Source organism: Lutra lutra, chromosome 6 (assembly GCF_902655055.1).
Source record: "Lutra lutra chromosome 6, mLutLut1.2, whole genome shotgun sequence".
NCBI lineage: Eukaryota > Metazoa > Chordata > Mammalia > Carnivora > Mustelidae > Lutra > Lutra lutra.
The window spans coordinates 2,459,999-2,474,427 of NC_062283.1; the positions used below are offsets into that span (position 1 = coordinate 2,459,999).

The 14,429-nt window shown below is 46.7% G+C and overlaps 1 protein-coding gene and 2 non-coding genes across 3 annotated transcripts; 1 reads left to right on the forward strand and 2 right to left on the reverse strand.

Moving 5' to 3' along the window:
• The first annotated feature begins 3,112 nt into the window (after positions 1–3,112).
• On the forward strand, positions 3,113–3,185 carry TRNAV-UAC (transfer RNA valine (anticodon UAC)). The gene has a single exon. It is a non-coding gene; the product is annotated as a tRNA-Val (tRNA).
• A 4,940-nt stretch (positions 3,186–8,125) lies between these two features.
• Positions 8,126–8,197, reverse strand: TRNAH-GUG (transfer RNA histidin (anticodon GUG)). The gene has a single exon. It is a non-coding gene; the product is annotated as a tRNA-His (tRNA).
• A 5,713-nt stretch (positions 8,198–13,910) lies between these two features.
• LOC125102050 (histone H2A type 1-H-like) lies at positions 13,911–14,357 on the reverse strand. The gene has a single exon (XM_047732741.1). The coding sequence runs from the start codon at positions 14,327–14,329 to the stop codon at positions 13,943–13,945; it is 387 nt and encodes a 128-aa protein (XP_047588697.1). The 5' UTR covers positions 14,330–14,357; the 3' UTR covers positions 13,911–13,942.
• Between the last annotated feature and the right edge of the window lie 72 nt (positions 14,358–14,429).

The following is a 14,429-nucleotide window of genomic DNA, read 5'->3' on the forward strand; positions in this document are numbered from 1 at the left end:
TCATTTTGTCCACAAATGTGTGCTTTCCTTATAGAATTTGTAATCTAGACGGAGGTAAAGAAAGCAAGTGTAAATAATCCGCCCTAACCCCTACCCTAACCCCCCCCACAAAACAATGACGTAACCACTACCGCCAGGTTACACACCTACAGTGCTACCTTCTGAGCTAGTTTATTGTATTTGAACAAGACTATCATGCTTCCTTCCATTTTATCTAATTTGGCTCAAGAAAGAGAGCAGAGATGAGGACACACTGACGCAGAGATTTTCAGCCACCCTGCTTCCAACTTGCCCAAACCAGACAATGTCATGCCCTTTCTTTCAAGGACAGCTTGGAGCTCCACAGATGTGTGGCTCAGCATGTGTTTTCTCTCTTCTGTCCCAATGGTGCACTCACAGATTGCCTCCACTGTCCCCAACTCCAAATAACACCGCCTTTTCACCCACCCCCTTTATGTCTGTGTTTGCAAATTTCACTGGGATGTAGGAGTGGAATGGCTAATTAATCCCAGTCTCCAGTCCACACTCCCCCTGTCCACACAGCCTTGTCCAAGCTTGACACTATTCAGCTTTCTATTTTGTCATCTAACATGTGTAATGAGTCTCATCACTGTTTTTTTTTTTAATTCGCATTTATGGTTTCTAAAGACTCTAAGCATCTGTTTATGTGTCTGTTCGCTACTGGCACTCTGTCTTAATGACATTGACTCTTTTCTTATAATGAGCCCATGTTCTTATTGAGGTTGGTTTGTCTTTCACATTGATGCACAGGGGGTATATTGTGTATCGTGGTCATTGGGCTACTATGAATTTTAGGTCTTGCAATATTACCTCCCAATGTGTTTCCTGTCTGTTGACTTGTCAGTGGAGGAACTTAATGACAGATCTTTGATTTTGTTAAGGATTCCTCTCTTCCACCCCAGGGTTTGTAGTTTTAAAGTTATGCTTAAGGGTCTTTCTCTGTTACTAAGTTAAAAAATGTTCTCTCTAAAAAACAAAAGCTGTATACATTTTCTTTTTCACATTTGAGATGTTGATCAACCTAGTATTGAGTATCCATCTAGATAATATCTAGATTATCCATCTAGATAAGCGTGTTTGTTTTTTATATGACAATCTATTAAAACTGTATCTTCTGGTTCTCATAGCTTTGGTTTGGTAAGGGTCTCCAAGATGTGTGGTTGCTTGTGTGGTGGCCTTTTCACATTTTCATGCAATTACATATTTAATAAAATCATACATTTTTCCTATCATAATATCTATCTGCAAGGTCAGGGAGAATCCAGTTCTTTCCTAATACACCATACAAATCATCACATGGAAAGAATATATTTTAATAAAACAAGTATTCAAATTATATTTTACGAATTTCCCATCAGATAACCTTCCCTAGATTGGTTTTTTGTTTATATTCTTGTAAGCCTGGGCCTATGTTTCATGGACCTATAAAGTCAATTCTAGGTTCCCCAAACTATAAACAAATATTTTGGTTCTTCCAAGAAAGATATGAGAAGACAGATTCTAAGTTGCTGGGATGGATGAATGGGCAAGGTGCTGAACTTCAAGTTTGCATGAGTCCAATCCGTGCTTGTGGCAAATAATCTTATCTGTTAATTTGTCATCTTCAGTATGAACTGCAAACCCCTCTTGGTTCCAGAAAACCTATGAATTTCTATTTTGCACTGAGACAATTTTATTATTTTTCTCTCTCCTATAATCCTGCACCTTACCACCAGAGCTTGGGAAACAAATCCTACAAGGCCATGTTTAATAGGTACACTATTGGCTCTTTCTACCATGGTCTTAGCCCACCATGGATTTGGCATAACTGCCCAAGTTCATCCATTTCTAAGTCTACTGGAACTTTATCCTAAGCTAAAATGTAAAGTGAGAAGACCTTGGGCGACACAAAAGGGTTATGTGACCTCCTGGGCCTAGTGGTACTCACCGGTGACTTGACTTTCAAAAGGCTCCTCACTCTTCACTAAGGCTCCGGAGAGCAGGGCCCAGAGTTTGAAGGAGACGGTCTTTTCCATACGGTGTCCGAGGAAGGAGGAGAGAGAGATTGTTTAAAGGAGGTAAAATTTCTCTTCTACGCTTTTAGCATTTCTGGCTGGACCTAAAAATTAAACGGACATCAAGCAGATTAATAGGAGAAACACACAGACATTTCATTAGGTAATTTTTACATAGATGGGCGGCCCTCACAGGATAAACAAAGGCTCAAAGAAGCAGTTAGAGCTCCCTGCCTACATAGTAGGTCGAGCCAATGGGGTGAAACCGGACAAGAAAAAGGGGTGGGTGGAGGGGAGGGCAGTTAACTGTGGACAAGTGACTAGGAAGATAAGGGTTAGTTTTCTCTGGGCCCGGAGGCCCGGGTCTGGCGATAAGAAGCCTTCCTTCCTCCCGGGACAGGGAGGGGCTCCTTCCACGGGGTACTCTACCCCCTGCTTTCAGGAAGAAAAAGGAAGGTCCACAGTGCTCTTTCTTCCACCTGCTGGTTTTTGAGTGCCTTTAACTCAAAATTATCAATATGCCAGAGACGCATATTTTGGGGGTGGCATGCTCTGAACCTCAAGAGTTGAAAACACGTATTTGTGTTCCATCCTGATGCATAAATATCCTGAGCTGAACCCCAGCTCTGACCCAGCTGCAAATAAAGGGAGCCCAGGACAGTGCTGCTCGCTCACTCGGCGTGTGATGTCCGGGACCTAAAGATGCGTCCGCCCCGCGGCTTTGCCGGGACTTCCGGTGTAAAGTGCGCACCCGCGGGGTTTTAACCGCAGCACCTGCACGGGGCGTGGCAAGGTAGGCTCCGCAAAACACCCGGCCTGGGACAGAAGGGGTGAGTATGGGGCAGTCGGGGAGGGCTCGAAGGGGGCACGCATCGCGAACGCGGTTTTACCGAAGTTTTTCTCACGCGCTCACAGATGGCTTTAACTGGAGGCTATTTCCAGCCGCTGCGCCAGGGAGACGCGCCCGGGACGCAGTTAAAGATTCCCTGTGTTTAAATAGAGTCACCTGTCCCTCAACTGGGTAATTAGAAACATTTTTCAACGTGTTTGTCCAGAAGCTTTTGTATCTGGGGCCAGGAAGACACTTGTCAGCTTGTGGTTCCATAGTGTAGTGGTTATCACGTCTGCTTTACACGCAGAAGGTCCTGGGTTCGATCCCCAGTGGAACCAGTAACGCCAGCTCTTCTTTTTCTGCCCCGGCTCGAAGGCACAGCAGGTTTGTTTTGGGTTTTATTTTTCAGTGCTTTTTCTTTTCTTTTTCTTCTCTCTCTCTCTCTCTCTCTCTCCTTTTCTCCCTCTTTTTTTTTTTTTTTTTTTTCTTTTTCCCCAAGTAAAGGCTTTCTGGGAGTGCTGATAGGAACACAGACTTACGGATCGTTCGGGAGATGCACCTTCCTGCGCCGCTCAGAGGCAGGAGCGGAGCATCAGGTGTCGCAGAAAAATTGTCTTGCTCCTGCCACGTCCAGCCGCCCCCAGGGTCACAGGGAAGCCTTCGGGCTCCAGAAGCAGATCTGCTCACCGAGAGAGCAAGCGCCTCACCTGCAGGAATTCCTACGATTGTCCACCCGGGTGAGGGGATTGGGTAAGGGTTAGCAGGTGCAGCCTGGGCCTGGGGTCGGGACCCAGGCCAGATGCCCGGCCAGGGGCTGAGGTTCTGCGCCGGAAACCGGGCCAACACACACTGAGCCTTCCCGACCCACTTCAACGGCACTTCCCTTCCCGGGGCACCCGTGCCATGAACGGTCCGAGCTGCCAGTCACCTTTCCAGTATCCTGATCTTAGCTAGGATTACAAAAGTCAGAATTGTCACAGATTTGAAGACTATATGACAGAAAGGTACTAAAACCACAGAAACAAAAAGCAACTTGAAGGATAAGGGCTACGTGGATGGAACAAGGCTGAGAATAAACTGATGTACTCAGAGAGGTGGGACAGAGCATTGAAGAGGGAAGGAACAGGTCTATCTACACAAAGAAAGAGGCTTCTGTAAAACAAAAATACATGATCAGAAACGAAAAATTCAACAAGTAGATCAGAAAATGTGCGGTATTCTGGAACATCAAGCAAAAGCATAGTGTGAAGGAGAGAAAAAAATTATAGTGGAGGAAAAGACGAGGATGTGTAATAGCTAAATAACACTACTTCTAAAGTAAATAATAGGGAAAATGCAAGGAGATAAACCTCAAAAAATCACGTACATATCAGAATGCTAAAAACAAACAAACGAAAAATTCTAGGCAGTCGGGGATCACTGAATATTCAGTCAAATGGACTACTGAGGAAACAGGAAAGAACATAAAATCTTCTAGAGAGGGAAGAAAAACACAAGTCACAAAAAGGATCAGTTAGCAGAACAACCTGGACTTGTCAAGGTTGACATCAGAAGCTAGAAGACAACAAAGCAGTGGTTTCCAATCTTAAAGAAGCTGAAGTCCGCCCTAGGTTCTCTATGAAACCTGAGTATCCATCGAGCAGGAACGTAAAAGAAAGACATTTTCAGATGTATATTGCCTTGTACGATTTACCTGTAGTACCCCCTTCCCCGGGATCTCTGTAAAAAATGAAATGTCAGTTGAGAGGTAGGGAGACTGGAGACACAGAGAATACGAGCTAAAAATGCATTACAGAAGAGGAGCAAGGGAGAAGCCACGGTGACGGGAGCCTGATGTGTTCACAGCTCTGAGGGAGCCAGACTGTATGAGGTCAGGAACATCTGGGGAAGACAAATTCGAGGAGGTGAGAAGTGGAGAGCACCTCGGATGTGGGTAGACAGCCCCAAATGAACTATCCGTAACTGGAGGATGAATTTGGGGCTGAAATGATAAGATCTGCCGAAAACTGTGCCGATAAAAATAACATTACTCACTCCAGGTGGGAGGAGCGTTTGTAGTCTGTGAGGACGATTTAAAACTGGGAAGGAATAAATAAGGAAGGAAAAGGAATAAAAAAGGAACTCTTGGATGCAAATGATAGGGTATCTACAGAGAAAACAGAGAATCGGTAAGTGTTTAAGATCAATAAATGAGTTTAACACATTTGCTAGCTACTGTTTGTAATTTTAATTCTGGAGCCTACAGAAAATAAGGCTTGAAAAATTATACCTAAGGAACAATCTGACAAATTATGTATAATATTTACACAGGAAGAGTTATAAAATGTTATGGAAGGCCAGAAACTGCTCAAGTAAATATAGAGAGACACCGTATTAACGAGAGCTAGAGCTTTATAAAATAAACATGCAAAGTTTCTTTATAATTATAATATATATTAAGTGAGGGTTCAATCAGAATTCCAACAGATTCTGATACGGGGAAGGACTAGAGAGCTTTGGCAAGCTAAATCATTTTTAAAAAGAAGAAAAAGATGGTAGAACTGCTTTCCCTTGTAAGTATTACAGGGGCTGCAAAGGATAACATATGAATGTTAAGGATAATATATGAATGCGAATATATATGGCATTTTTGCAGAAGTGTATAACTAAACCCGTGAAACAGAATGGATGGCACAATATAGACCAAAGCAAATAATGAAACCCTCGTGTCTGACGAAGGGGGCAGGGCAGGGCAGAGGGCAAGGTCAACTATTAACTTTAGGTATTGCGGACTCAATTATCCATATTTGGGAACAAAATCCATACTTTATACATAAAAATGAATTATTGGTAGATCAAAGATTTTAGATATTTTGGCGAAAGCAGTGGAGGAGAACGGCCAGAAACCCTCAGCCACGGGTCTACCAAGAGCTGAGAGGCAGAAACCACGTGAGTCACAATTTCTGTCTCTTCTCGTTAAGACTGCTATACCTGACCTGCTCCTTTTCCAGCCTCTGCCCATAGGAGTCTGCCCTGGGCCTTCCACTTGGAGGAAAGGCTAAGGTGGCTGGAGGACACAGAACAGTAAGGATGCGCCCCTGGAGGTTAAGATCCAAGTTTTATTCCTTAACCAAGTGAAGGGCTGCTTGATTACCATTGCTGGGAGCCAGGAGCTCCTACTCGCCTCCTGGCTTACCCCCAGGCCAGCACCCATTCACACTTCTCAAGCTTTCTGTACTGAGGTTCTTTGTGAGGTCCTGGAGGAAAAGCCCCTTGTTTCTCCTGTTGAAAAGCTTTTCAAAACAGGAGCAGCCATGCTGGTGTAAAGGAGATACAAGTATGGTCCGAGTATAGACAGATGGCGGCGCTGAGGAGAAATGAGTCCCCCAGGCCCCTAGCTTGGCCTGCTCCCTCTGGATTTCTGCTCATATTAAAAGAAAGTTCCTTGAACGTAAATCTGTCTTGTGGCCATTCTTTCTACCATCTGCCTTTCTCCAAGACCTCTCTCTGTGCCTTCCCCACATTGATAGCCTATTACGGCCAACATTTCGGCCATGATCAGCTTCATAAACAGACTAGCTGAAATCCTGCAATAAGACTTAATCCGGAGGATGGGCAAAACTCTGCCAGCCATGTGGAAATAAGCACGTCACCATCAAAACAGCCCAAGATTTGGGCTGTCATTTTAAAAAGATGCTGAGTTTCATGCCCATGTTTATAACCTCACCGCTGCACGGAGACTTCTTCCATAGAAGTAGCAATGCAATTTCTTATTCTTTTTAACAATGGCTTATTTGATCGTGTTTTTGGTTTGTGCCCCCGTGAACTAGTGCCATCCTGCATTTTAGGCCCTTAAGTCTTTAGAACAGCTGCAAAAAGTGGTAATTCTCATTAACATTCCCTGAGACATGACGATGATGAGGCACAGAGAAGTGTAGAAACCAGATCATGAGTTCCACAGAGGAGGGCAGCTTTCTCTCGGCAAAGGTCACTGGCAGCTTGTGTAGGAGGCTCCCAGACCGCTCTTCGTGCATTAATAAAAGGATACCTGGAAAATGCAAAGTTTTTCTCATGTAATTCCTCTGCTCAGTTTATACCAGATTTGCTGGTGCTTATTCCAAGCTGCATAATATATATGAAATATAGACATGTGCCTGGTGCCGAGTACCACTGGGTACATGCCAAGCGAGCTCTCTCCTTTTTGAGCAAATCCAGAGTGCTGGTCTTCCTCAGTCCATCACTCACCGGGCGCTATAGGTGAATTCGGTGCCAGATTTAGGATCCTAACCCTCTTAGGAAGAGGTAGCCTCTGGGCTGTAGTCACTGACTTCCTCCTGCTCCTCAGGCCAGTAAAGAGCAGAAGGAAATGTGTTCTAGAGAACTCCAAGATTCAGGGGTTTGTCTCTGTTCTAAATCAGACTTTCCTTGTTCACTGGTGGCAAAAGACTTGACAGGAACTGGTCCTTCTGGGTCAATACCTACTTGATTCCTGATCTCGCCCATGGAAAACTGAGGAGAAAGAACACACGTGAAAGGGCAGAAGTGATACCGGTGACCACGGACGACACGATGAGTGGAGTGAAACCGCTGGGGCCACCAGAAGGATGACGTCCAAAGTATAAGACACTTCGGCCCAGGCTCAATGTCTCTGAAGGTTTGCTTGGGCGAGTTTCAGAATCTGTGTCAGACCATCAGCAAAGGAATGGGGGCTGGTTCAGCCTACAGAAGGGAAGTCTTTTGGAGATTGATCTTCATGCTGAAATTTCTTATAAAGCTGCTAAAAATATGAGAAAGAAGACGGAAGACAGTATTTGTGGAGCCTTCAAAATCTGCATGGTGGGGTCTCCCCTACACCCAACTTTCCCGGTCCACCTGTCCCTTTCTAAATAGCTCTGGAAGCTGAAGATGTTAGATAGGCTTCTGAGCCATGTTTTCCCCCAAAAGTTCTCCCCATTTTCTCCAGAGGTTCACAATTTCTCCTCCCTGGCCCCGCCACGAACCTGGCACGTGCGATGCAGAATCAAGCCTTCGTGCGCTGGGAAAGATCGCCACAATCAGCCCTGGCGGTTATTCCCTCGCGGTTAAAAGGAAAAGATTCCCAGGTTTATTTTTATTACCTCAGTTTCTTCTTGGGACTTCCAGTCGGTGTCCCCAGGGCTGTGGGTCTTGGGAATGGTTGGGGGAAGAAACCCCAAAACAGAGAGACGGACGCCAGAGGCGGGCAGGGGGTGAAGAGCACCTCGGGTTCGGGAGACGCGCGCTGGAAAAAGGGGGTTCGCGCAGGGGAGCCCGCGAGCCCTGCCGTGACTCGGATTCGAACCGAGGTTGCTGCGGCCACAACGCAGAGTACTAACCACTATACGATCACGGCGCGCCACCGGGAGCCGCCCGCCTCGGGCCCGCCGGCCTCCCGCCCAGGAGCACCTGCAGCGGCGCTCGGAAGCCACCCGCGGGTCCTGCGGCCTTTCTCCGAGCTGTCCCCCGGGGGGCTGCGCGTCCTCCTCCGCCGCTCAGGACTGCGCTGCGGGCGGGCAAACCCAAGCGGAGAAGAAGTGAGTTTGCCCGCATGGACCTGTCCGACGCCGGGGGTCCCCGCCCCGGCTTCGAGATCGCACGAACCCATCGCCCTCCCGGCCGCTCCCAGCCGCGCCGCGTTTCCAAATTCTCCGGCCTCTGACCCCTGGCCCCCGGCTGGAGAGGCGCGACCGCGAGGGGAACCTGCCTGGGTCCCATCCGGGGCCAGACGGGTCAGCTTGGCGCGCCGTCCTGCCGAAGGGTGTCCCCGGGTCCCGAGGCGCGCACCTGCTGAAGGCCCGGACTCCGGGAGGCGGGGCCAGCCTCAGCCCGCAGCCCGCGCTGCCCGCCCGGGCTCCAGCCGTCTCGGGGTCTCTCTCTCCGGCCTTCTCTGGCGGCAGGAACCGGGAGAGGAGCGCGGGCTGCTGGTGCGGCCTGGAAGCTCCACGGGACGCCCCACCCCCACCCCCCCGGCCAACCCCACCTTTATTTCTGCGAGAATATCGCTTGGCCGCAGAATGAATGATGGGCACGCTTTATGAAAGCAACGTCTCTCAGCGGCCGCTGGCCAAACACAGAAGCCTGGTTTTATTGTGTGTGGACGGGGATGCCCGGGTTAGGGCGGCCTGTGGCATTTTGAAGATCCATAGAAAATGCAAGCAAGGGAGTTCAGAAGTACCTGGACAGCTGTCCGGATAACGCTTCTCGGCAGAGCCAAAATGCTTCATGCTTTCCAAGTCCTCAAACCTCGGTCTCGTTCTCTACCTTCTCTCACTTCCTTGGGGGATTAGATCTGGTTGTACCCACACTCCGGGGTTTCAGCCAAGACCTCTACCCGGAACTCCAAAGGTGATGTTCAGCCTCTTGGTTGGACCCTCCCCTTCCCTGGATGTCTCACAGACATTTCCCATCGAGTATGTCTGCAGCTGAACTCTTGATCTTTTCTGCAAACTTAAACTTTCTACTTCTCTCCACTTCGTGCAAACGCTGGTTGGGTAGTAAAAGACAAAGAGGAGATTACAGCAGGCTTGATCAGATGCGGAAACCAGGTACCACCACACTGTCCTACCTGATTCACTGGGGGAAGAGAGGCAGCTCACTGTGATTTCTAGTTGCTTCTGACAACAGTGCTGGGTTAGTTCTTCAGGGTGGAGTGGGGCGAAATGACCACTGTAACACCTTACTCCTTCCCCCAAGAAGAGAGATGGAAAAACTCTAATATTATCTCTTTACATAAACTGATCTACTGAAAGGATATGTTGGAGACTGACTAGTATGTTCCGGGAGCCTTCTGATTTATTCAGCAGTGGTGCTGGACCAAATCCGACAGGCCGATCCCTGACAATGCTTTCTAGTTCTGGTCGGATAATTTTATTAATTCGTAAACTTTTGAGCAAACAAAGTAGGAGATGCAATGATCTCTCCACGAAAATATCAATGAGTTTAGCAATTCTACCATGAAAAGAAGGCTGGCTTTGGATAGGTCAAATAATATTCATTTGCACAAGCAATTTTACCCTCAGAGTTCTTTTGGTATTTTCCTTCATATTATTCCAAGGAAGGCTTGAGATCTTAAATTCATATACTCATGGCCAATTGTGGATCTAGATATCAGTCAGTCATTCCTGTAAATAATCAGAACTCCTATCAGGTGCTTAGAATAGCACACCTGGGACTGAGGTTCCCTGGTAAGTGAAGCCCTGTCAAAGATGTCAGCCTATATTCTTTTGTCCTCAGTTAAGCGTCCTCATTATCCATAACCACATGCATTCCTGAGATTTTTATCCTTATTAATTACCTGAATCATGCAGTTACTTTGGGGTATAAATATTTGATTTGATTTGATATTCAATATTAGATTTGACCTTACAATTGTTCCTTATCCCCAATGCATTACAACAGCTCCATCTAGTAATAGGTATGAAGATGAGAGGGTAAGGAATCGAACATGGGAAAAAGTATGTATTAACTATGGTCCCCATATTCAGGAATCTGCTACTGTAAACATTACTTGAATAATTAAGTCTAGTTTTATGCTTTCTCATTTTGTATTTGTTAGTGCAAATCTGATAGTGATACTCCTGCTAAAATCTTCCGACATCTTCTTTTGAACAACCTCACCCAAGTTTTGCACACTTTAGACCAAGTATGTAAGACCAGATAGTTAAGAGAAGGCAGATTTACAGATTTATCTCTTACAAATTGAGATTTGTATTAAAGAAACAACACTGCACTTTGTCTAACTCTGTTGGAGGGTATGACCAGTACCATAGGCCGGATGGCTTAAATAACAAATGTTAAAGCAGATAGTTAGTGGGGCTCAAAGTGGATGCCTGGAGGCCAGCAAGGAGGAGGCCACGGCCAGCTGTGGGGAAGGTCAGGGGCTGTCCCGGGCAGCCTCCGCGAGAAGCCGGATCCCACCAGACAGGCCCAAGATGGCGGTGCCAGGACCGGAAACCCCTGAGCCGGTGAAGAGACCCTGCTTCCGGCCCCCAGTAATGACTATTCTGCCTCCTCGTTAACAACTGTCCAAAAAAGACAGAAAGCCAGTCTCTGGGGGACACAGCTCTCTCTTCCCTCTTGAGCCGCCTGCTCTCATATCTCGAGAGTGTAACTTTTCGCTTTGATAAATTTCTGGCTTCTGTCACGTGTCCCCTGTGTACATGTCTGTCCTTGAACCCCTCCTCAGCACAAGAAAGAGAACCTTTTGTAGACTCCTTTGGGTCTGGCTGAGTCGAGGCCCTAGGGCCCAGGGTCTCCCCAGTTCACCCAGCCACTCAGTTATTTCTCACAGTTCCGGAGTCTGGGAAGTACAAGACCAAGGTGCCGGCAGATTCAGTGTCTGCTCAGGACCTGTCTCCTGGCTTGTAGGGGTCCCCATCTCCCCGTGTGCTCACGTGATTTGTTTGTAGGCTGGGGCGGGGGCGGGGGAAGGTGTTCTGGTCTCTTCTTATTAAGAGTGCTAATCTCAAATCTCATCATGGGGATTCTGCCCTTAAAACCTCTCTTTAATGGCTCACTCTCCTCTCGTCTGGGCCTCAACTATTCATTTCGGAGCTTTCACCTAATGCTGCAAAGCTGGATTTTTTCCCAGTAGTGGATACGTGAAGTGATTTGCTGCATCTGGAGAACGGAGAGCAGGCCAGTGGAAGAAAGCTCCTCTTGGAGTCCTTACAATTGTTTTATGTCACCTTCCATTTGCAAGGATGGAAACATATAAGATTCTTACAGGAGTATATAACCTTACTAAAGATTTTCAGAAAGTCTAGATTTTCTCATTTCTCTAAAAAGAAAATACATCCCTTTTGAATTCCCCAATGAAAGTAGTAAAAAGTAAGTTTTTCAAATACCATCATTGACATAACTTTGATACTTATATTCATGTTAATGTATGTCAGAGACATAAAAATGTCCAGAGTCCGTGTCCACTCCCCCACCCCCGTACCCACCCCCCCCACCCCCTCCAGGAAAGACTTGCAGCCCAGCTGCAGAGTGACTGTGGTCTGGAGCTGGGCAGCTGCTGAGCTCCCTATGGCTTTGCCCCACTCCAGGTCACACCCTTGTCCATGGCAGCCGACAGTACAGACAGAGCAAAGTGAGGCTATAAAGACTGGCCCAGGGGAGCTTTTGCCTGGCATGGAGCATCACTGGTAGGCAACCCAGGCGTCAGAGCTCCCACATTTGTCTGCCTTGTAGTACAGTCTGCCATCCTCTTCTGTCCTATCCTTGTTCCTCTTCCTCCGTTCACAGCTTTTGGCCCCTAATCACATTTTGTGCCCCAAACTCCATCTGGGCATCTGCTCCCAGAGGACATGACCTGTGTGGCTATACTACCATAATCTTTTTCCTGGGTCTCCTGCGTTTTACTCTTGTTTTATTCAATAGGGCTTCTGCACACAAAGACTAGGAGTAGTGTAGGGGCCCAGGACAGGCTGTCCTAAAGTGTATCACAATGGCACAGTGATTATCTTGAATGGGAGCTACTTGGTAAACAGCAGGCGCAAGGACATCACACTGAAAGCAGGAAATAAATCTCCTCTATTCAAGTCACCCTCCCAGGGCTGAGATGTAAAAGATATCCTTATCACCAGAGATAGGAAATTGAGAGCCAAGAAAGCTGTAGAAACAAACTTTGTTACTTCTTTACTAATCTACTACTTAAACCCAACTTTTAATTAGAATTCCTAACTAATTCAGGCTCCCAAACATCTGTTTTCTTTATCCTGTCAAATCCTCACAATTTTTTTTTCTCTTTGTCTAAAATGTATAAAAACTGCCTGCTTTGATCATTCTTTCAGGTGTCAATTTCATTACTGGACCTCTCCATGCACATTATAAAAATTTTTTCTCCTGTTAATCTGTTTCATGTCAATTTAATTCTTAGTCCTGCTAGAAGGAACTCGGACAGAGGAAATTTTCTCCCTTCCATTCAGTAGCAAATAAATCTGTGTGTATTGAAGTATAAAGTGTGAGCTCCTAACTGTTTGTGAGCTATATGATAAAGTTAGTTTTACTTTTAGTATCTTTTTTTTTTTTTTTTGGTTTGTTTTTAAAATGGGTTGGAGTCCATAGATTTTCACATCTAGCTGATTTGTATTATCAAATTTAATACCTCAGAGCTCAGGAGTGCTATTGTTTCTGATCACTCATACACATTAATTTACATACCCTACAAAGTCCTATATTGCGCTGCCACCTCCTGCTTTTCCATCATAGCCTTCAGAGCCTGCAGGCTGTTTCCACATGCTTTCTGTCTTAAGGCCTTTGCATTTTCAGTTCCCTCTACTTGGAATTCTCCTCCCCTAATACCTACCTGGCTCCTCTCTTTTGATTTATGTAGGTCTCTGATCAGTTACCCTTTATCTAAAGTAGGAGTCCCCCTTATGCTCTGTAGCTTCTCTCTTTTCTTCATAGGATACTTATCACCTTACCTATTTATGTTTATTTGTCTCCCCTGCCTGGAAGTCGCTCCTAGAGGCAGATATTCTAGATTGCACCCACTGTTGTGTCCTGAGCTGAATTAAGCAAATACATGTGTTCCAAAGAAATAGGACCAAGGATTTACTAACGTGGGCTTCAGTACATTCAGTGTATCTTTAATCAATATCAGACTAACTCCCTTCAGAGTGAAATCCTAAAGAAAATGGAAACGGCCACTAACAATTGCAACATCTGGTGAAAATTGTAGTTAGACCACTTAAGTCAAGCTGTCCTGAGAATTCTACTATACGCAGATTGCTTAGGTTATCCTGGGACAATAGTCAATGCATTCTAGCTTTCCTTTTGGCCGCTTAATACCAGTAATTGACAAGACCCTCATTAAAATAGGCTCAGGGACTTGCCCGTTTGGCTCCTTTTGTAACTATATAGCAAACTTTCCTAAGCCTCTTAGCCTTCTCCCTGAACGATTTTCAAGTTAGCCTTATCTGTAGGTCTAACTACGTGTAGGATTACCAGTCGAGTTGCTCCTCCTAAAACACTTGACGGTATTACTCACCCCCACAAAATCAAAGTGCAGTCAAGTGTATCAGCTTTTTCTTTGAAATAGTAGGTGGCTCTGAAAAGAGCCTTTGGTTTTCAATGTCCTTAACCTCGCTCCTCCTTATTTGGTCTTATGGTGGCTCTCGGTCTTCTTAGGCAGCAGCACGGCCTGGATGTTGGGCAGCACGCCGCCCTGCGCGATGGTGACGCGGCCCAGCAGCTTGTTGAGCTCCTCGTCGTTGCGGATGGCCAGCTGCAGGTGGCGCGGGATGATGCGCGTCTTCTTGTTGTCGCGCGCCGCGTTGCCCGCCAGCTCCAGGATCTCGGCCGTCAGGTACTCGAGCACCGCCGCCAGGTACACCGGCGCGCCGGCCCCGACCCGCTCCGAGTAGTTACCCTTGCGGAGCAGGCGGTGCACGCGGCCCACCGGGAACTGCAGGCCCGCCCGCGACGAGCGCGTCTTGGCCTTGGCGCGCGCCTTGCCGCCCTGCTTCCCGCGTCCAGACATAGCAAGCTCAACCACACTGGAACGAACTGCCGAGACTGAAGCATCTCCCGAGCACTCTTTATAACCCCCGTTGAGCGCGAAAAAGAAGGCTTCTCATTGG

Bases quoted from the DNA above. Each gene is read 5' to 3' on its own strand.
- LOC125102050 (XM_047732741.1), bottom strand. From the start codon at position 14,329: ATGTCTGGACGCGGGAAGCAGGGCGGCAAGGCGCGCGCCAAGGCCAAG.